Source organism: Lissotriton helveticus, chromosome 3_1, assembly GCF_964261635.1.
Source record: "Lissotriton helveticus chromosome 3_1, aLisHel1.1, whole genome shotgun sequence".
Taxonomy (NCBI): domain Eukaryota; kingdom Metazoa; phylum Chordata; class Amphibia; order Caudata; family Salamandridae; genus Lissotriton; species Lissotriton helveticus.
Window position 1 is genome coordinate 560,320,954 of NC_136061.1, and position 21,780 is coordinate 560,342,733.

Genomic DNA, 21,780 nt, shown 5'->3' on the forward strand with positions numbered 1-21,780 from the left:
GATGTTAATCTTCTTAAAACTTATTTTAAAATATGTTTTTCAAGTTCGTCTATCACTTGGGGGTAAACAAATCCCATGGCGTGTATCATCTGTACACAGGGAAGAATCAGAGTCTGATCAACGCTTGTTAAACCCTGGGACATGAAATGTGTTTATACCACGAAAAACAGATGCACACACCACTGTTAAGGCACAGAAATACATGCCCCCTCATTTTCTTTCTTCTTGACAGTATTTCCCCTCTTGTTGTCTGCCAGGAACATTAGGGTAGACATTCCACTCCATTAATATCTTACCGTGTGGCTTCGTAAGCAGCAAACTGGGCAACTGTAACTGCCTCTCTGACTCGATCGCATGCATCATTCTTCACTCACCTTTGTCACCAGTAGTCTGTACCTCCTACCTGGTTCTGCCCACGCATACATTCAGATGTCCCTGGCGAACTGGCATTCGGTTTTCAAAGCGAGCCTTTCCTCACCACCTCACCTAATTCCTCACCAAGGTCCGAAAATCAACTCAAAGGCTGCGCCACCTCCCTAGCACAATGCCTCTTTCAGTGCAAGCCATCTCCGCATCTTTCCAACCACCAAAGTCATTATTCTGAAAAATACTCTCCAGCAGCACACCCTGTCACATCCCTTTTTGTACCTTTTTTCCCACCGTTTGCAAAGCCAGTGGGAAGGCTTTAATGTGATAAACATCATGTATGCATGCTACGCTTGCAAACAACATTTAAATCTTGTTTACTTACCTGACCCCTGACCTACCCGCGGTGAGAAGTGGAGGGGGTAGGGGGGTGTGCAAGTACAACTCAGTCCGACCTGCCTCTCCAGCCTCGGGGTGGCAGATGCTCTGAAGCCTCCGGCGAGGAGGGGCTAAATGCTTAGTAGACCTTGGGTGTTGTTCGTTGAGGGAGGTGAAGGGTGCTGGGTTTCTTAGGCACTACTTACGTAAAGTAAAGGGTTACATACTGGAGTTTCAAAAACAGTCAGAATCACAAAACTCAAGTATAACGGAGACACCAAGCTTAGATTTTGGAAAACAGTTACATGTTATGATCTCTGCATTATTAATGATTAAATGGCTGATTCTGCCCCAGCCACACCGGCTGTGTCCCAGCAGTGTGGCCCGTGTGTCATGGGCCTTCGCCGCTGTTTGAATGATAAACTACAGCATATATATAGCAGTATATATATACTATATATAGCAGTAATCCAGGTTCACTGGACCCTTCGGCCTCTGGTCCCCGGGCACGGCGCAATACTGGTCAGCCTTTTCCCAGTGTCTGGACGCTCATGATTGACAGTGCGATTCTCCCAGAGGAGAGGCTGGTCACTGATTCCTACCCACCCCTCCCCCACCAGACTCCATAAGAGGCACTTGCCTAGCCCACACAACAGGCCCTGCGCCCACGAAGACCTGTGTTCTACCTCCGCGCCCCGGGACTCATTCCCTGCACACAGCTGACTCAAATGTTTATCCTTCAGATGTTGATAAAAGGAGGACCAGGGAGCTATGTAATAATCAGCCTTATTGTGCAAGGCACTTCTGGCTTTGCTGGCGCTATTTTTAGATTACATTAGTACATCTTGTTGACACCCGCTGAGGTAAAAAAAATATATATATATAAATAGCGGGCCTCTCTTTGGGAAGTGACATATCCCAAAGTCTTGCACGTGCTGTGCCGACCCTACTGCCTTCAGGCGACCATAATAAATGCTCCTTTTCTACTGAACAATATCGTACACAAAGTCTCCTCCATGTTTTATGTAGCCGCCACATCACTGACATGGTTTAACCTTCCCCAAAGAGGCTCACAGCGGACAACAAGCATTGAAAATGCAATAGGTCTCGCCTTTGATTACGTTAGAGCCATTTGCTTTGCTAATGGTATTGTATAGCAAAGCAAATGGCTTTAACTTAATCAAAGGCGCCAGACCTATTGCATTTTCAATGTGTGTGTGTGTGTGTCTGTGTGTGTGTGTGTGTGTGTGTGTGTGTGTCTCTGTTGTGTGTGTGTGTGCGTGTGGGTGTGGGTGTGTGTGTGTGTGGCTGTGTGTGTGTGTGTGTGTGGGGGGGGATGGCTCTGTGTGTGTGTGGGTCTGTGTCTTTGTGTGTGGCATTTGCGAGAGATTAAGCTATTGGCATTGTAAGTGACAATGCCATTTATTTATCTGTTTTCAAAACCAACACATAAATAAAAATGTTGTCATTTACAATGCTAATAGCTCTAACTTTTGCAATGCCGAGACCGTTGCATTGTAAATGCTTGTTTTATTTTATTTTTGTTTAAGTAGTCCACAACATTGCATGTTTCTGTTTCCCATGTGTGCCTCTGTCCCAGCCCCTCTGTTTTACTCTCTCCCTTGCCCATGTGCTTCTTTCTACCAGCTCTGATTGCTTTTCCGCCCGTTTATTCCCCCACCCCCAAATTCATGTTGCAGTCCTCCCTATTTGTTTGCTTTCCTTTCCATACCCTCTGTGTTGCTTCCTCCCTCTGACCCCTCCACTGTTGCTTCACCCATCCTTCTGTTGCTTCCCCAGCCCCCTTCTCCATGATTCTCCCCCCTCCTCCATGATTCTCCCTCCTCGATATTGCTTCTTCCTGCACTCTAGGTTGCTGTCTTTCACCTGCGGTCCTCCGTTTACCCTTGATTCCCAGAGACGCTGAGGATATTTGGATCTCCTAGCCAGGGAGCAAATTACCTTCATGACTTTTGGGTCAACTTAGCTGGGAAACAAATACTGTAGCTCCACCTCTAAAGGGGTGCGATGGCATCTAAATCCTCTGGTCCTCCAATTATAGCCTGGGGTGTCACAGTGGAGGTCAGGCTCTCCGCTCTCTTTCACTGAAGTGCATTTATCGCCCCCGCCCCTAGCATGTAACATCAGCTTTGCTCTTGCCCTCCCAGAGATGCTGCAGAGTTAGTAACGCAGATGAGCAAAACAATCACTGGTTGTTTCTACACCGCAAGTTTTAGAACTAAGTGTCTGGACTCCACGGTTTTACAACATCACAATTTTAGTTCTCGCTTTCGAGACTGCTTTTGGTTATCTGTAAGCAAAAGCACATGGTGGACCATAGTGCTTTAAGTGGGATGAAAAACTTGGGTGGGGTGTCTCCAAAGAGGGAACTGCAACCCCAGGGCTTTAAGTGGGAGGATAAAACTGGGGGGGGGGGGGGGGGGGGGGGGGGGTCTGTCAAAGGGGCGTGGCCAATGTAATTAAGGGTGTGGCCTAAAACACAAGCTAAAAATCTGTGTTTAGCATTGTGTTTCACATGACTGGTATTTTGATGTTTCTCTGTCATTGCATTCAGATATAAAATACAAGTAACATGTCTCCTACAACCACCCTGGACTATTGGCTTTTTCAATGTTTGTTAGTTGCTTAAGATAAAAAGGCAGCTACTATGGCTTTTATATAATATTGAAAAAGCTTCCACTTAAAGCCCTGGTGACACCACAACGATCTTGCTGCTCCTGAGTTTCAAAAAGAGAAGGGAAATCCAGAGAGAAAATGTCTCTCTTTAAAGAATTTTCCTTCCCCTACAACGCTCACCTGGCATGACGTCATGCCGTAAGTTCTCCACTAGTGAGAAGTGAGCAGTGTAAGCAGGCGCACATTAACGTGCCTGCTGTCACTGCAGTCCAGAAAAAAACGGACCGCTTGTGCCAGGGCACAAAACAGAGCCCGATAGAGACCCGTTTTGAGGTCCCCTTTAAAGAACTTCCAGTGCCCAGCACCGGTGAGACCCGGCCCACTTAAAGCCCTGTGCAACCTATTGCTTTACACAGCATTATGCCTAACCAACATTTGGGTGCCTCTTTGTGAGTTTTCTGATATTGCATCCAGACATATCGCATAGTAACAAACATACCCTTAAAACAAGACTGACCTATTGGCTTTCTGAGTGCTTGTTAGCAGTTTGTTGTGAAGGAGTAACAGCAATGATTTTATTGTACATTATGAGAGTTAGTATTTACAAATGGCACTTATGTGACCATCACTAAGAGCTCAGATTACACGCTCTTCCAATGCTTCAGGTCTCTCCAGTGAGGACAGTTATGCCCCACTGACTCACACGGCCTTCAGCCTCAGCTTTCAGTCGTGCCCCATTATGAACACCCTCCCACAACTAGAACTCACTCAACACCTAAATGCAACTCTGCTCATACGTACACATACATGTAGAAAACCCAGTAACTTAGCTTTTTGGAGCCGAGACCTCTAGGCTTTGCCAATACTTAGTAAAGTCAATTACAATACAAAATTGCACTAAAGCAAAGAGTTAATAAAACAAATGTTAATAAATTAAAAATCGTTATGTTTGGTATTGTGATTAACTCTCTTCTTCCACCAGCTACAGCTTGAGCAGGGGCAATGGCCTTGCCTAATTTAGCTTGTGGTTTAACTCCTCCTCACACTAAGTGGTTCCCTTATGTACCAGAGACTACTGTCGCAATGTGTGCTTTTTTAAACCAAAAATATAGTTTTGCTTCTTGACAAAAATTGCTTTTGTACTTTCAAGGACCGATCAGCTCCCTAACAAGAAGGTTTTCCACAAACAAGAAAAATACTGGCATTGACAAAGCCAAAATCTGTCAGACTGATTGCCTTTGCCAGTGCTTGTTTCTGTATTCTAGCCACCCTAAGTGGATGCTTGCCATTTCCATCATTTAATAAGCACTTACGTATAACACACATGCTGCAGGTAGGAGGTGTTTCCTACTATCTAACTCAGTCAGTGCTACTAATGTTAGTTACAGTCCTCAGAAGTAAAAGAGACTTTGTCAACCATGGTAAGATCCGGCTATGTATTCAACAATTTTTTACAGGTTTCTGCAGAATTCAATTCACACCAACTATCTTACAGGTTTTCCATTCGATGGCCCATTTAAGAACTACAGACTGTTTTCACTTTCCACGAGTCAGTGGGCGCACGGTGCTCCGGTTGAAAGAAAACTGTGCTGTACTTGTGTAAAGACCATGTCGACAAGACCAGCACAAAATGTAATAATTCTGTTAGGGTTAAAGCAGGCATCCTGCATTTTAATGTAATTCATCGACTTAGTATAGAATCTACATTTTGTGAAATGTATTTTAAATACATGGTTTGTACTGCGTTGGGATTAACATACTTAACGAAGCACAGAAAATAAGCATATAATAAACTGTTTAAAGATGTTCGTATCCTATTTTATTTTGCAGCTTTAAAGTAAAGTTCTGCCTAAAGGCTGACGGTAAAGGAAATATACCACGTGACCTTAGTAAGTGATTTTTTTTAAATATATACTTTACTGCTTTTACTTTACTATGCGTATGTCAAATAAAAGGGAATTCTCAATGTCATGTCCCTTGTATGTCAGAAAATACTTACTTTTAAATATTTTTTTTCTGTGTTTACTGGTTGGTAACTTATGCCTCTTTAGACCACTGCAACGATGACTTGCATGAAAATGTGATCACTTATGGAATCCATGTTTAGTACAGTTTATCACGCAGGACTTTTTGGAAGTCACATGTTAGGGGATTCAGAAGAATGTACAGTCTCCAAACTGGGATCTTTGCAAATTTGTATATTTTCAAGTACATTCTGAAACTGACAGATTTTACACTAGTGGAAAATCTAGTTTTCTTGTTTAATCTGAGGTGCCAATGCATCTTATCTTTTTAGGTCTCTCCTCCAGATAGCTTTTACCTGACTTTTTTTTCTCTAATTGTCTACATATTTTTAATAAGGTTTTACAATACATACAGACAATTAGTTGCCCCAACCATGACAGTGATGTTTCAGTAGTCAAAGGGTCATCATTACAGTAGCCGTTTTCAATGGTGCCCAGGCTAATATGGTTAATTTCACTCTCTCCCGGTTACAGGATGCAATCTCAAGTGTTGTGTGTGTAGCAACTATAGAAACAAAGGTGTTAACCAGCCATTATCCCAGTCAATACGAATTATAAAGCTCAAGTTCTGGGCATTGTATGCTTCAGAGTCTGTTGTGGCTTGTAGGGTTGGAGTGTCTCGGGGAGGAAGAGTAGTGTGTTCTAGCTAGGATTCCTGTCAGTGTTGGGACCCGGACTCTAGGATGTAGTGTGGCCGTCTTTATCATGGGGATCGTCAATCTACTATTGTTCAGGTGTGTTGACCTCTCTGTCCCCTGGTCACTCTAATGCAATCAGCATCTCCAACCAGGTGCCCACCAGTGGCACTCTATGGATACACTTGGCTTCTCCTAGCTGCAGATGTGTTCCCTCAGCCATCCATTGTGTGGCAGGCCTTCCGGACTCTTTGAAATGGCGTGCTATGTCTCTGCAAGCTCCACCCATTGCATGTTCCAGGGACCTATTCCCCACTCTTGGTCTCTGCCTGCAAGGGAAAAGACCTAACAGTCAGATTTCACATGCCCCATCTACCAAGGGTTCTTTCCAAATCTCCCACCACTCCCTCCCAAAATGCGTCTATGTGCGGGTGCTGCCACACCATATGTTTATTTATTTATTTATTTATCGAGTTTTGCATAAAGTGACCTTGACCCAAAGGTATCAGAGAGCTTCACAGAGTTTACATAGCAGCAAATAAGCGAGTTACATTTGAAGTAAGTATAAATACATAGTGACAGTATGTAAACGAAATATACGAAGGCATTAGGATAAGCTGTTACAGTTTTGAGGTAGTAACAGTATAGAATGGAAAACTATGATGGACAGTAGAATAGGTGGACGATATAGTAAAGAGGTAGTTAGGGTAGGGCCTGTTGCTGTCGGGGAGAGTAGAGGCGCAGTTTTCCCCGAGGTAGTGGCGCTCAGATTTATTTAGTGTAAGTGGGAGCAAACAAACCAATCAGATGCTTTAAAGGGGTAGGTTCAAATATTTGCTGGAGAAAAGTTGTTTCATTTTCTTCTTGAAGTGAGGGAAAGATTGTCGGTAAGTCCTGGGTCAGTGCATTCCAGATTCTGTGAGTGTTCTCAGAGAAGTAGCAGTTGCAAGATTTCTCTTTCTTAAATTTTGGAGGAATCAGGAGCGGACTGTTAAGGCTTCGTAGATGTCTCTTTTGACCAAATTTTGATAGCGTATTTTTGAGGTAGACTGTTTTTTTCATGTGAGTTATGCAAGCAGTTTTGAGTATAGCTCTTGCCTCGATTGGGAGCCAATTGAGCTGCTTGAGAATGGGAGTGATGTGGTCGAAGCGCCTATACCAAGTAGAAGTCTAGTCTATGTGCAAAGTCTGCATTCAATAAATGACATCTGTGCCAATTCTGGGCCTGGGTGTGCACCCCCACATTGATTCTTTGTGAGGTGAGGTAGGTCATGTGAAAGTGATTTAACTGCATGTACTTAAACCTTGTGTTCCTCATCAGTGTGTAGAACTGCTACACTGTCTGTGTCCATTTCTTGTCTCTCTCAGCACTCTGACATGCGGCAAACCATTGACATGTGTCGCGAGTAGCATCTTATACAGCTAAGAAACCAGTGTACGACCATCCCCAAAAGTGGGCATTGTTTGTAGCGTGTCATCTGTTCGAGGCTCTGAGTCTATGTCCCCCGACAAGTGTCACATTGCACTCTTGATGATACCGTATGTCAGGAACTGCGCACCAGTGAGTCCGTTCCTGGTCTCTAGACTATCTATGCGTCTGAGGGTGCCCTCCTCATAGAAGTCCTCCAATCTCTTTGCCACGAGGAATCCTGCTCTTGGTGTAGGGAGGGCCACTAATAGCAGGACAGGCATGTAAAGGTGGGCTCCTCCAGCTTTGCAAACAGCCCACTTTCAGCAGAGCAATTGTATGGCTAGGAGTTTTTGGTTTGTGTATTGGGTCTAATTTGGCTCCCATCAGAAGTGCCACTAAGACCCCTCTCTCCTCCTCTCTCCGCACTCGCCAGATCCTGTACATTCTGTCCCGCGAGCCAGCTGGTCAGCCATTGCAGTTGTGCAGCTAGGTAGTACTTCTCACAATCTGGCACTCCCATCCCATCCCTGCTGGGCTGGTCATGGCAGCACCTGGAGGGCCAATCTGTGTTTGTCCCTCCCCAACTCTGCTCCCATGACAGTGTGTTAAAGGAGCGAACCATTTTTGTGGGACCCATAGCAGCAGGTTGGCAGGCTCTATTTAGTACCTGGGGCAGCATAATCATTCTAGTTAGGGCAATCCGAGCCATGAAAGGCACCTGTAAGGTGCACCAGAATGTCACACAAACGCAGAGGCTTTTGAGTGCCATCTCTAGGTTGCCCTCCAGTGTACCCCCCCCCCCCCCCGAGTACCAGAAAACCCTCAGCTCCCACCGGATCGCTGCTTGCTGTATAGTCACCAGGGCCTCCAACTGGTCACATCCAATTGGAAAGGCAAAGGATTTGTGCTAGTTGGTGCACAGCCTGAGATCCAACGTAACTTTTTCAGGTGAGCCACGCTCCATGGCAATCCCTCCATAGGATCCCTGAGATAAAGCAACATGTCATCCGCATAGAGGAATATCATAGGTTCTTACTCCCTCAGTGGCCCTCCTCTACTCAGGCCCTCCACTCTGAGTACTCCAGTGAAGGACTGCACCCCCAGGGCAAACAGCAGCTGACAGAGTGGGCAACCCTGCCTTGTGCTCTAAGATAGCCTTGCCCATGGGGACCCTTGACCGTGCACCAGAGTATAGAAATGCCTCCCATCTGCCTCATCCCATACTCAGGTTCATCTTATGCATGACCGCCCGCAGGTTGTGCCACCCTTAGCGTGTCAAAAGCCTTGAGTATATAAATGGATAACTCGATGGCTCTTGGGTAGATAGAGATATCTGTTTCTTCTAGTACCTTGCACAGTCTCCTGATACTGTATGACATGTTGCTTTACGAAATAAAGGTTTTCTGGTCTGGGTGGGATAAGGTGTTGCATATGGGGTTGCAGGGGGATGGCCAGCACTTTACTCAACATTTTATAGTACATGTTCAGCTTAGAAAGCAATCTATAGGGTGCTGCATCTGGCCACTGATCTGTTGACTTGTGTATGGACATAATGTGGGCCTTTCTAGCAGTATCCGGTAGGGGTCAACACTGCAGAACCTCGCATACATTTCTGCTAGTTTTAGGGCCTGTAGGTGCCTGTGTGTCTGGTAGAACTCCGCAGGAAGACAGTTTTTGAGCATGCAAGCTCCTTAACAGCAGTCATCATTTAAACTCCATTACTGGCCCCCCAGAGTCTTGTCTGTATTTGTGAGTTGCAGCAGCAGGACGCCGTTCAGGTAAGCCTCAATCTCAGCCCCTCTGACCAGCCCTGTAACATTGTTTTGCTCCCTATAGTGCAGGGTAAACACCTTGTGTATCTCCCTCTGAGAATAGACTACTGTGTCCGCTTGGTCGCGATACTCATGATAGGTCTCCCTCTATCTGCAGGCTGCACCAACCAGGAGAGCAGCCTGCCTGTCCTGTCATCCTCCCTAGGTGCCATGGTGAAATATTTCCTCCTATCTAAGGTTCACAGTCTTTCGGTGGTGGTAGCATAGTTCTCCCTCTCTTCTAGAAATCTGTGCCTAATCACAGAATTATCTGCAAAGTCCCTTTCCAGTCCCCTAATTTACTTTTCCAAGGAAGACCGTTGTCTTGTCAGGGTTCTGCGGACACCCACTGACCACCCGATACAGAAGCCCTTCACCTACCACCTTAAAGGCATCCCAGTCCACATTTGTGTGCGTCACTGTGTGCCAGTTATGTTGAAAATTGACGCTAAAGGCTTCCGCCATTGGCTTTCCGAACATTGGTTCCTGTATGTGCGTCACTTATAGTCTCCAAGTCCAGACCATGGGGACCCGCCCATCCCAGTTCACACTCATGAGAAAGGAATAATGATCTGAAAGCATGCGACTGGGGTACTACATATGTGTGATATGTTCGGCCACTCCAAGTGAGCAGATGATCCTGTCCAGGCACACATGAAGAACATGCACTGCCGAGTAGTAGGAATATTCCCTCTTTCCCACGTTTGTCTTTCCAGCTGTCGATCAGGTCCCAAAGTGACAACCAGTCATGGAAATCTCGAACGGTGCACACAGGGAGTCTTGTAGCAGAGGCACCAATCTGTCCATGTCTGTGTCAGTCATACAGTTAAAGACCCCCCTCCCCAATTACCAATGGTTTACGCATGCACCCAGAAAACACCCTAGTCAGGGAGTCCAGGAACTGGGTCTGTCCGATGTTTGGGGCATAGACACTGCCAACTTGTAGTGGCCTATCATCAAGCTTTACCTGCCCTAGCACATATCTGCCCTTCCCCTCGGTTATCATCCTCTGGATGTCTCAGTCTCACCCAATTCAAAGCCCCCCTTGCGAAGGAAGAGTATCCTGTTGCATACAGCTGTCCCCTCCAGCTCCTCCTTATCATCAGTATCACTATCTATAAGATGTGTTTCTTTTAATAGGGCCAAGTCAACACCCCTGCGCATTAAGGCCAGTATTTTTATAGTTTACTGGCAGATTCCAGTCTGTGCATATTCCACATGAGGAATGTGTGCTTAGTCTCTCCCATTTCTATCACAAATAGTCCCTGGATAGGGGCTCCATGCCCTCCTGTTGTGTAGTAGTCGAGTGTTTGCTCCCTGCCCCTCCTGCGACCTGTGTAGGCCCTAAACCAGATAACTAATGATCATATAATGGGCAGATTGACATGCACTCAAAACATCAATGTTTCCTCAACTTTCCCTCCCCAAGTCATGCCAGCAGCATCTGTCTGTCCAGTACATTTTCACTCATAAACAGTTTCAAACCAGTATCGCAGTACGTTGGTGAGAGGCTGATCTTGGGGTGGTAGTCAATCGCAGTATCTCCTAGCTATGCCGCCTATAGCCCACAGTCCACCCATCAATGAAGATGACAGCCTCTTTGACTATCTCCTTTGTTTAGCCCCTCAGTCCAGGGCAACCAGGCAAGATCCAACTCCCTCTCAGAGCGTCATCGCCCTCTTCCAGATGGATCTGATGCGTCCCGCTACCACCACCACCACCACCACCACCACCACTACCACCACCATGCTGGCTTGTTCTGGCTACTTATGTTTCCCCATTCTATTTACAAGTCATCTGCCGACCTGGGAGTGATATGCGGTCCCAGGCCTTTTACCTGCCGCAGGCTTTTTGTGTCATCACTCTCTGCTGTCGAATTACCATAATTCTCACTGGAGGAGGAGCACACAAGGGTGGCAAAGGTGTTTGCTGTCTTGAGTGCTGCAGCTTGCTGAAGTTCTAAATGGGCCCTTGATGGTCTCCTGGTTCACTCCCCAACCCTCTCGCTCTGTAGTCACAACTTTCGTTGGTGCTTCTGTTCCCTCATACGTGCATCTGTGCCAGATTTGTAATTTTCCAGCCAGTCCCACACATCCACTGGGGTCTCGAAAAATAAGACCCAGTCGTTAATCAGGACCTTCAGGCAGGCAGGAAAGAGCAGCATGTATTTCAGCCCAGTCTGTTTCAGTTCCCTGTTCAAGGTTGTAGTCTGGTAAACTTGCAGCTGTAACATTGTCCACCTGGTAGCAGTCAGTTTTTCGGGCGCTTTGCAAGATGACATCCTTGTTGCTGTAATGCAGTAGTCTCCCCACCACAGGCCGGGGAGTAGCTGCCCTGGCTGAGGAGGTCTTGCTAGCACTCTGTGCACCTGCTCTAGGGCAAAAAAACAGCAACAGGCCTTGTGGGGCCACTTCCTGGGCCGCCCACTTAGCACGATAGTCTATCATTTCTTCCCTTCGATTCGCTCCGTCAGACCTACTATGCGATTGCTGTTGTGCCGACTTCAGCCCTCTTCCCTGTGAGAAATGATCTTCACCTCCTTACAGACAAAGTCACCTGCTCACACAGTTTTGTCAAGTCCGAGGCAATCTTCTGTAAGTTCTCCTCATGTTTCTTGCCTTTATCTGCCTGTTTGCACTGGTCATCGCGCAGGATCCCTAGATCAGCGAAGATTTGGTCTATTTTATTCAGCTTATCTGCTGGTGCCGTTGCCCGTTCCCCTTCTTCTCAAGACACCCATTAAGTCCCCAGTTCCATAGTAGGTCATTTATTTCCCGGGGCACTGCCTGTGCAGCGGGGATCTCACTGAGCGTGTGTGACCCATGTCAGTGTCCAGGTCTTGCATCTCTTTCAAGGCGCCAAGTGACCCCAGCTAAGGTTGCCTAGCAGGCATCTCCCCAGGCCTCACCAGTTTCTCAAGTCGTCACAGGGTAGAGACTTCCTTGTAGGTCTAGTGTTAGATCTCCAAGACCCACCGCTCTGCCTTTCCAAGTGGGGTGGTCTTTCTCACCCTTCTCTGCCAGTTACGATCCTCTGGCAGCACATCACTTCCTCTGCTGCGGGGAGGAAACCAGGCCTCCCCAATCCTGGTCTGTCCAAACAGGATCAGCTGCCTCGTACGTGGCCTTTGTATTGGCCGGTTGCACTTCCCGTGTAGCCTGTGAGAAGTAGGCAGGTCTACACTGCTAAGGTCCAATAAGTTGCACGTTCGAGGGGAGGAGGAACCCCCTGTTACTCCTATCCCCTGGGGTCCTAGGCACTTCTCGGTCTGGCCATCACAATCTCCTGCCTGCACTGCTCCGCGGACCGACTGCCCTCCGTAAAACAGCAGTCCACGGTTCCACTGCAAGATCATACCCTTGGGGCTAGTTCCCCTTTTGCTTATTTGGGTGGGGTAGCCCACTTCGGCTGCCGCTAGTCACCCCAATGTGGGTGCCATCTTCAGGCTGGGTCTCGGGACTGGCCTCATCTCCTGGCTCCTTCGTGGAGCCTATGTCCTCTCTGAGCTCCTTCTCAAGTGGTTGCCCATTTCTCTCTGGTCCAGGGCGCGGCACTCTACCTCGACGAGTGCTGACTCCCGTTGCAGGATCAGTATATGCTGGAGGTGGCCGTTGCAGAACTCAAAATCTCAACACTAACACAAGCAAATGCTGAAAAGACCTGTAAGATCAATGTTTCCAGTTTTCTTTTATATGTAAAATTGTAAATCTCGCAAGTGGGAGTGCATGCGCTGTCATGGGCAGAACCTTGAAAAGAGCAGGGAAACTTTTTCTGAAAAGCAGATTGTGGTAAAAGCTGGCCCGACTTCCTCACCATACGAACATTTTTCAAGTGCAGCTCTCCCAGCAACTGAACCATATTTCATAAGATCATAGACTTCTTCATTTATTTAGCTTGATCAACTTGCCCATCATGGGATGACCAGAGCATTTTTTCACAGCACATCGAAGAAGCCTTTGAATGTTCATCACGTAGTTTATCTAGCCACGCACTCCCCCTGCTTTTGAATGTCCAGCTTAAGCCGTTCGCCCTTTGCATTGTTCCCCCAATATACATGCTTGACTCTCCCCAAGACATGGTCATTTCCAGGCCACTGCTGAGCAAGGAACACCTGAGCACACTCCTCTCAAAGCACCCAAACAATAAAACCTTAAAATGTCAGATGCATCACAGGTTTCGCCTTTATTGACAAATTGCTAGAAATTAGTAAACTTCAACTCAATGAGCAAACCGACAGACATCACATCTTCGGCACCTTCCACTCAGGTTTCGTATCTGGGCCCACATCTGGGCTAGCTGATGACCCCCCATCAGATTTTTTGACTAAGGATGCTTTTGCTTGGTAGTACTGCTTGGTCTGACCCTATTAATCGCAATATTCTGCTATTATGACTTCAGAGTGTGATGGTTTTACATAGCAAAGACCTCAAATGGTTCATGCTTCACCTCATATAGAGTCACGTACGGTGGAAAAATTAGTGACTTATCCCACAACTTTACACCTGCACACTCCTTCTCTCCACCCACAACTATTCACCCTAAACGTTGAGCCTTACCGTGATTTATTACATTCCCCTGGCGTATCTTTCCACCAAAATGTTGGCAATACTCTCTTATGCGTAAAATTGGAAGAAACAAGTGGCATACATTCCTAAACCACTTGCATGCCTAATACACAGGCATGGATGAGACACGTTGATTTAAAATATAACTTGCAAAACAAACATGTTGGATCCTCTGTCTCCGGCTCAATCACCAGATTGGGCAGACACCTTGAACAACATTGACATGCCTCCCATTATAGTTTGACCACATAATGTCAGTTTTGGACGACTTCAAATAGTTACCCTTAGAAGCTCACAGTCCTTACAAGACCGACATTGTACAAATCACTCCACATTTGCACTCTTGAGTGAGTACCTTAAAAGTAAAATCAACATGTCAGGAAGGAAAAGAAGCTCTAGAAGCAAAACACGTTTTCAAATCTTAAAGACTCCTTCTGTGGAAATGCCTCAAGAGCCTATAACTCAATGCCTTGAACATCTGACTTGCTACCACTCTGTGGGGATTCAAACTGAACTAAGGACCCGCCTTCTAATTTTGTACAAACAACACCCAAAAGCTCTTCTACTCTGTCTGAACATGCATCAGTTTTTATTGTACCTTTCATCCTTTTCAATCTTACTTTAGGTGTCTTAACTGCTGCATATGACCCCAATGTTAGCGCTTACATTGTTTTTTCTCTTATGTACTCGATGTAGTTATCAGAATTCTATTTTGGTGTTTCCTTCCAGTTTGTACCTCCCTCATACAGAAGATTTTGCTTTAGTATTTTATTTATGACTTTATCTTATGTTTTTTTCCTGTGTTGGCAGTCTTCTCTTTTTTATTATATTCTTTTTCACTTGTTGTTCATGTTGTAATATGCGCAGTCTCCACATCTGGGGTCTAGAATGCTCTGTTTAAAAACAACTAAATAAAAATATAACTAAACAATGCATGGGATTTTGGAAAGTGCACCATAACCGCGTTACCATACAGGTTCACAATAAAGAAATTCGGAGGAAAAAGTGTTCACTAATGACGTCAAATGCAGCTTGCAAGGTAGCAGCAGAATTCACTGCTTTTAGCTGCCAGATTCCCACCATTAAGAAAATTAATTTGGGCGCAGATGAACCATCCTGAGATCCTACTAGAGCATCTGTAGAGTTTATATAATAATTATTATTAATATAATTGTTATGCAGCATGTGCGGGGTTCATTACCTTGCAGTTGGCAGTGCACATTACTTACCACTGTAGGCTGTAGAATGGTGTATTTCATTAGGTGTGCTCGAAGAAGTGGGAAGGTAAAATTGGACGTTTGGCAGAGGGTAAAGGTGTCATGAGTGTCCACCTCTTAAAAGGAGAAATTAAAGTATCGTTTCGTTTCACTGTTTGCTCGTGAGCTAGAACTGGCGGTGTTACCCACACGTTAGTCAGCCACGGTGATTGAAGTGATGTGCAGGATTTCTGGGCATCATTTGCTTTTTTCTTACATTATTTCCATTAGGATATTGGGTTTATTTTTGAGACAATGAGAAAGGGCCAAAAGGAGTCCTGAAAGGACTCTATGCTGACAGCGTGACCAGTAAATCTCGATTTTGGGCTGAATCGAGCCCAGTGAAGGAATCTGGCTCACAGCATTGAGACCCAGACAAACACGTGCTTCCCACTTTGGCTGATTGTAGCTGTTAGAAATGGGGTCTCTAGTTGGCAGTGTCTGGCACCCTCTCCAAGAAGGGACACTCATTCTGGTCAGGGTAAGTAGATTACATACCTAAAATAATCCCTGCTCACCCCCTCGGTAGCTTGTCACAGAGCAGTCAGGCTTATCCCAGCGGCAATGTGTAAAGTATTTGTACCCAGACACACAGTAACACAGTGAGAACACTACAAAAGGACTCCAGGCCAGTTTAGAAAAATAGCCAATATCTATCTGAAGAAAACAAGACCAAAAAGATAAAAATCCAACAAACACAACACAAATTATGAATTTTCAAAGATTAAATAAAGTTTAGTTCTTAAAAATGAATGGTTGCTCTTGATCAGGACAAAATACCTTAAATGTGTCAAAAATCAAAGACGATGCGAGGCGCAGGGGAGGTGACGAGCCAAAAAAGCAGACGATGTGTCAGTTCTGTACTGCTATGTGGGCGGTGAGGCGTTCCTTGCTGCTAGGCAGCAGTGGTGATGCATCGGTTCCTCACTGTTGTAGGGGAGGTGATGTGCCGTTTTCAGGCACGCAGCCTCGGTTCCCTATTGCGGTGTGATGTCGATGAAGAAAAAGGCTCCCAGGGATGATGCGCTAATGATGCTTCAGAAGTCAAGTCGCGCTGCGTCGACCCTACAGCATTGAAGCAGGAGTTGCGTCAGAGTCACGGTGATGCATCCTGGACTTTCAGCCAAAAAAAGAAGGTCTGAAAAATACAGGAGGAAGGCAAAAACTTTGGGGAGAACCCTTCAAAAAAGGCCAGGTCCAACAGGAGCCCTCTATGGGTATCCAGCATATGTCCAGCTTAGGTTATTGTCAGCCACCCTGTCCCCGAGGCTTGTCACCAGGTGCGCCCTCCTTTACCAACTGCATTTCCTTTCATAATTTCTCTCTCTGGATCGACCTCTAAAGAGAGCATCAAACACGTCTGGACCAATATTCAATGCCCTGCTATGAATCTTGAAAATGTTTTTTATGAACTCCTTTGAATACATTTTATTCGCCATTTGGTTCTTTGCATCTAAAGTATTGTTACTAGGGACAACAGTGTGTTTTTTGTTATATTCATTTAGTTCGGCTCATCTACTTTATTGCTAGACCTAGTAAAAGAAACCTGTGGGAGCTTCTGAAATGTCTGTTACTTCAGTTTCTAACTGTTCTTTGTGGATTTCTATGTATTCGTTTTTTAAATTTCGTCTCATTTCTCAGTCAAATAATTGTGAATAGAATATAACGAAGCATTTTTTACCTTAAGCAAATGTTTTCATTAAACACATTTATTCTTTTCTGAATTTCCTGTTGTGGGGGAGAACTTTGTTGGGAGTTAGATTACGTTCTTGCTGAAGAGTGCATTGCTTTTTTCATTGAGTATGATTGAATTGTTAAGTAAGATGTTAACCACAGTTGAAGCATTTTTCAATCTTCCTGTAAGTACTCGAGCTGGTGCAGTACCGTATAATGGCTAACATTCAAAATATTCTCTCTGTCCAATTATCCATGGCCTACGCGCTTTCATCCGGCAGGACTAATGCGATAAAAGATTAGCGTCCTCACCAATGGGAGAGATGACCAAAGGGAAACGGGAGCATTCCTAGCAAGAAGCTGGGATTTCGGGAAAAAGCATGAAGTGTCTAGAAGCGGAAACTTCCGATGGCCGCCGTAGACCACACTCCCTCCCTAGGAGTAAAACCTGTGCACCCAGCTGGACCTGATGGACTTGCAAGGGCCTCCGGGCATTTAGTTGGTCCCGCCATTGCCATTCTAGTCTTGTGACGTGCACCCAATGTCCCCCTGGAGTTTGCAGTCTCAGAACGGCCAGAGGCTGTGCAGTAGGCCCGACATTGATGGGCGTTATCTGCACTGGAACACGTTCTGAAAACTGTACCTACTTTGTTTTTAAATATGTTTCCCCTCTTTGAAGGGTGGTGATTACGCACCAATAAACTAATCTAATCACCGCTGGAACATTGTTATTCAGCAAGATGAACAGACAGAAATTCAGTGCTATCTTCCATCATTGGACCAAACTCCAGCTGGAGAGAAGCCAGGCAGCTAAACGAGGATGGAGCCTCCGGATACAGGTGTGACAATTCCTGGAAGGAAGGATGCATCACGGGAAACCGGGAGGTCGAATGAAGAGAGTGAGAAGCAGGACACCTGGAAACGATGACGCAATAAATAACTAGAACGTTACCCGAAAAAAGGGTTATTTTAAAGAGAATGAGTGTGCTGGGTGGGTGGGTGCAGCAACGCAAGACGTTCACAGCATTGTTAGCACGGCAGCCATTCACTGTCACTTGAGCACACATGCCTAGTGTATCACATGGATACCAGCGCAGCTTACCAGGATTGGCCACATTCTGAGATCAGGCGACTGAAAAGGGAAATGTAAGGCAAGACAAAAAAGGTATTCCCACAACATGGGGGAGTACGAGGGCATTATTTATGACACAAGGAGTTACCCTCACATTACATTTCTTCAAAAAAATAGTTCATGGGTTTAATCCAGGACTGGTAGAAATAAAGGTATGGTAAACTTACCATAAGTGGTAACTTGACCACACTTTTAGATGTACAAAGAGTTTTTATGTAAGAAAGGCAAAAGGGCAAGACAAAGAAATACGGTATGGAGAGTAGAAAAAGTGCTAAAATGCAATACCTGATAACACTCTGCAAGACTGATAGTAATTACCTGCTGACTCCAATTGAGACCAGACACTAAATATTAACAAGCATTGGCAAAGCCAGTAGATCTCACCTATGTAACCGCTATTGGCTTTGCCAATATATTTAGCAATGATGTATACCGGAGTGGCAACTGTTCAGCATGGCTACAAGTTAGTGGGGTAAAGGAGAGTGGTGTGGAGTGTTTTAAAGTGGAGTAGAGTGGAATGCTTTGGAGTCGTGTAGAGTGGTGTACAGTAGAGTTGAGTGGCGTGAAGCGGAGTGAAGTGGACTATCATGTAGCGTACAGTGTTGTGGAGTGTCATGGAGGGAGTAGAGTGTTATAGAGTGGAAGGGCATAGAGCTGAGGAGCTTAGAGAGGAGCACAGTGTAAGAGTTGAGTAAAGTGTTGTAGAACAGAGTGGACTGATGGAGAGGGTGTTGTGTAGAGTGGTGTAAAGCAGAGTAAATTGTCATAGAGTGGAGTAGTGTGTCTTAGAATAGAGTGGAGTAAAGTACCATAGAAAGAGTTGCGTAGAGCATCATAGAGTAGTGTTGTAGAATGGCATAGAGTGGAGTGGCACAGAGTGTTTCAGGGAGAAGAGTTTAATGGAGTAGAGCATCATAGAGTGGAGTAGAGTGGCCTAGAGTGAAGTGGCGCAGAGTAGATTGACATAGATTGCAGTGGTGTAGAGTGTATTGGTTTCGAGTACAGTGGTGTAGAATGCACTTGTGTAGAGTGCAGTGACATAGAGTAGCTTAGAGTGCAGTGGCATAGAGAAGAGTGGTGCAGAGTAGATTTCAGTGGTGCAGAGGGGCATAGAGTGAAGTGATGTAGGGTGGAGTGCAGTGGCGTAGAGTGGTGTAGAGCTGAGTGTAGTGCAGAGGGGCATAGAGTGCAGTCATGCAGAGTAGAGTGTCGGAGTACAGGGTAGTAGTGTTGCAGATTAGAATGGTGCAGAGAGCAGTGATGTAAAGTACAGGGGTGCGAAGTAGAATAGAGTGATGAAGAGTGCAGTGATGTAGAGTGCAGTGGTGTAGATTTCAGTGACAGAGTAAGAGTAGAATGTTGAAAAGTAGTTGACGTAGGGTGCATTGGTTTTCAGTAACCAATGTAGAGTGCATTGGCATAGAGTGTAGTAGTTTAGAGTACAATGGCATAGCAGAGAGTACAGTGGCATAGTTTAGAGTGTTTCTGAGTGGAGTGGTGCAGGGTAGAGTATAGTAGTGCAGGGTAGCGCATAGTGGTGCAGGGTAGCATGCAGTGGCATTGAGTACAGTGGTGTAAAGTAGAGTGCCACACACTTGATTGCAGTTGAGTAGAGTGGCGTAGAGTAGATTGTTTCACAGTAGAGTGCAGTGGTGTACAGTGGCTTGGTGCATGGTAGAGTGAAGTGGTATAGAGTAGTAGCGTAGAGTGCATTCTTGCAGAGTGGATTGGCCTAGACTGGAGTGGTGTAGAGTGCAGTGGTGCACAGTAGATTAGATTAGAGTGGCGTGGTGTGCATTGGCGTAGAGTGCAGTAGAGTAGTACAGACTACAGTGTAGTGGCATAGAGTGAAGTGGTGCAGAATAAAGTTGCATACAGTTCAGTGGCAGAGAGTGTAGTGATGTAGAGTGCAGTGACGTAGAGTGGTGAAGAGAAAGGGATGGAGTGGTATGGTGTAGAGTGCAGTGTCGTAGAGCTTAGTGGCATAAAGTGCAGTGGTGCCGAGTAGATTGAAATAGCGTGCTGTGGCGTGAAGTGTATTGGTTTTGAGTAAAGTGATGTAGAGAGCATTGGTGTAGAGTTCAATGACGTAGAGTGGCGTAGAGTGCAGTGGCGTAGAGTAGACTCCTGAGTGGAGCAGGGTAGAGTGCAGTAGCATAGAGTAGTGGCGTATAGCACTTTGGATTAGAGTAGCATCGAGTAGAGCAGTGCAGCGTTAAGTTCAGTGGCATGGAATGGTGTTGAGTGGCATAAAGTGCAGTGGTGTGGAGTAGATTGTATTAGAGTAGAGTTAAGTGGCAAAGAGTACTGTGGTACGAGGTAGAGTGGAATAGAGTAGTGGCATAGGGTGCAGTGTTGCAGAATGGAGTGGTGTAGAGTGCAGTGGCAAAGAGTGTAGTGGTGCATAGAGTGGGGTTGGGTGCAGTGGTGCATAGAGTAGGGTAGAATCACTGTATCCATCAAGGCCACCTCAACCCATCGCCAATTTAGGAAAGAGCTGAAAACAACCTCTTTAAAGAACACTACATCACAATGCAGTAACATTCCAATTCAGCTCCCAGAATACAACTACCTCTCCAAATACTTGTTGACTGTATCTTTATCTTTGACACTGTACAATGACTCTAATTATTTTGGTTAGGTTTGCATTGTACAGATACCTCATACATATGTCCATACATACGTGGCTCATAGTTACACCATTGTAGAGTGCTTTGATGTGCATTTTTGTAACTGAATGTGACATTTGTTAAAATTCTGAACATTTAGGCAGTTGTTTGAGTCCAAGACACAATAAATGACTATTCAACTGGGGATATAATTTGATTGATCTGCCTTGAGCGCATGCAAGGCACTTTTCCCATTGACATAGTTTCTGATCCACACCCTCTTGTGCTGAACTTCTACATTTGAAAACACTGTTCTGGGCAATTTTTAGGTTTGGTGCATGCAGTGTTTGGGTCTTGCCTACACAGCGCATGTGCTGTGCTGCGATCCGTATTGTTTACAATTCAATGGACTTACAACCCACATACAGCATCCCATTAGTTGTTTTCGTTGTCACTCTCATTTGCAATCTTTTGATTGCTTCGCTCCCGTAGGCTTTCCTTATTTTCTTGTGTTAGCTCCTTCTCGGAGCATTGACCAAGTATGTATCCTTCTTATTTTTTGTTCTTGCTCATCTTTTTGCAACGCACTACTTTTTATTTTTTTATGGCATTTGGGTATTATTACTGGATATGCAACATGATTGTAACACAGGCATACCGCTTGTTATTTAAATTGCTTTCACACTATCTTCCATCTCTAGTAACTGTTTAGTTACTTAAACCCATAACTGTACTACTCTATGCTACTCTACTTAAATCTGCTCCACTCCACTCTACACCACTCCACTCTACACCACTCCACTCTACACCACTCCACTCTACACCACTCAACTCCACACCACAGCACTCCACTCTACGCCACTCTATTCCACACCACTTCACCCCTCTGTACACTACTCTGTTCTACGCCACTATTCGCCTCTCATCTCCTTGACACTCTGCTCAGTGCCACTCTACTCTATGCCATGCCATTCTACTCCAATCTGTGCCACTCCCCTGCACTCTGTGACACTCCACCCCACTATATGCCACTCTACGCCACCCTGCTCAATGCCCCTCCACTCTGCCCTATTCCACACCAATCTACGCCACTGTACTCTGCACTACCGTACTCCATCCCACTCTATGCCACCTCACTCTATGCCACTCTGCGTCTCTCTATTCTATGCCATGCCACTCTATGCCACTCCTATCATCTCAAACCACTCTAATTCTCTCAATTCCACTCTAATTCTCCCAATGCCTCTCCACTCCATCCCACACTATTCCACTCTACTCTAAG

At 45.5% G+C, this 21,780-nt stretch overlaps 1 protein-coding gene across 1 annotated transcript in view; it reads left to right on the top strand.

Annotated features, from left to right (window-relative positions):
- The window catches only part of ITGAV (integrin subunit alpha V), a 402,152-nt gene that overhangs the window by 238,001 nt on the left and 142,371 nt on the right, over positions 1–21,780 (top strand). Inside the window, exon 16 of the mRNA XM_078680488.1 lies at positions 5,212–5,270. Within this exon, the coding sequence (XP_078536614.1) occupies positions 5,212–5,270 (59 nt within the window). The remainder of the gene's footprint in view (positions 1–5,211; positions 5,271–21,780) is intronic.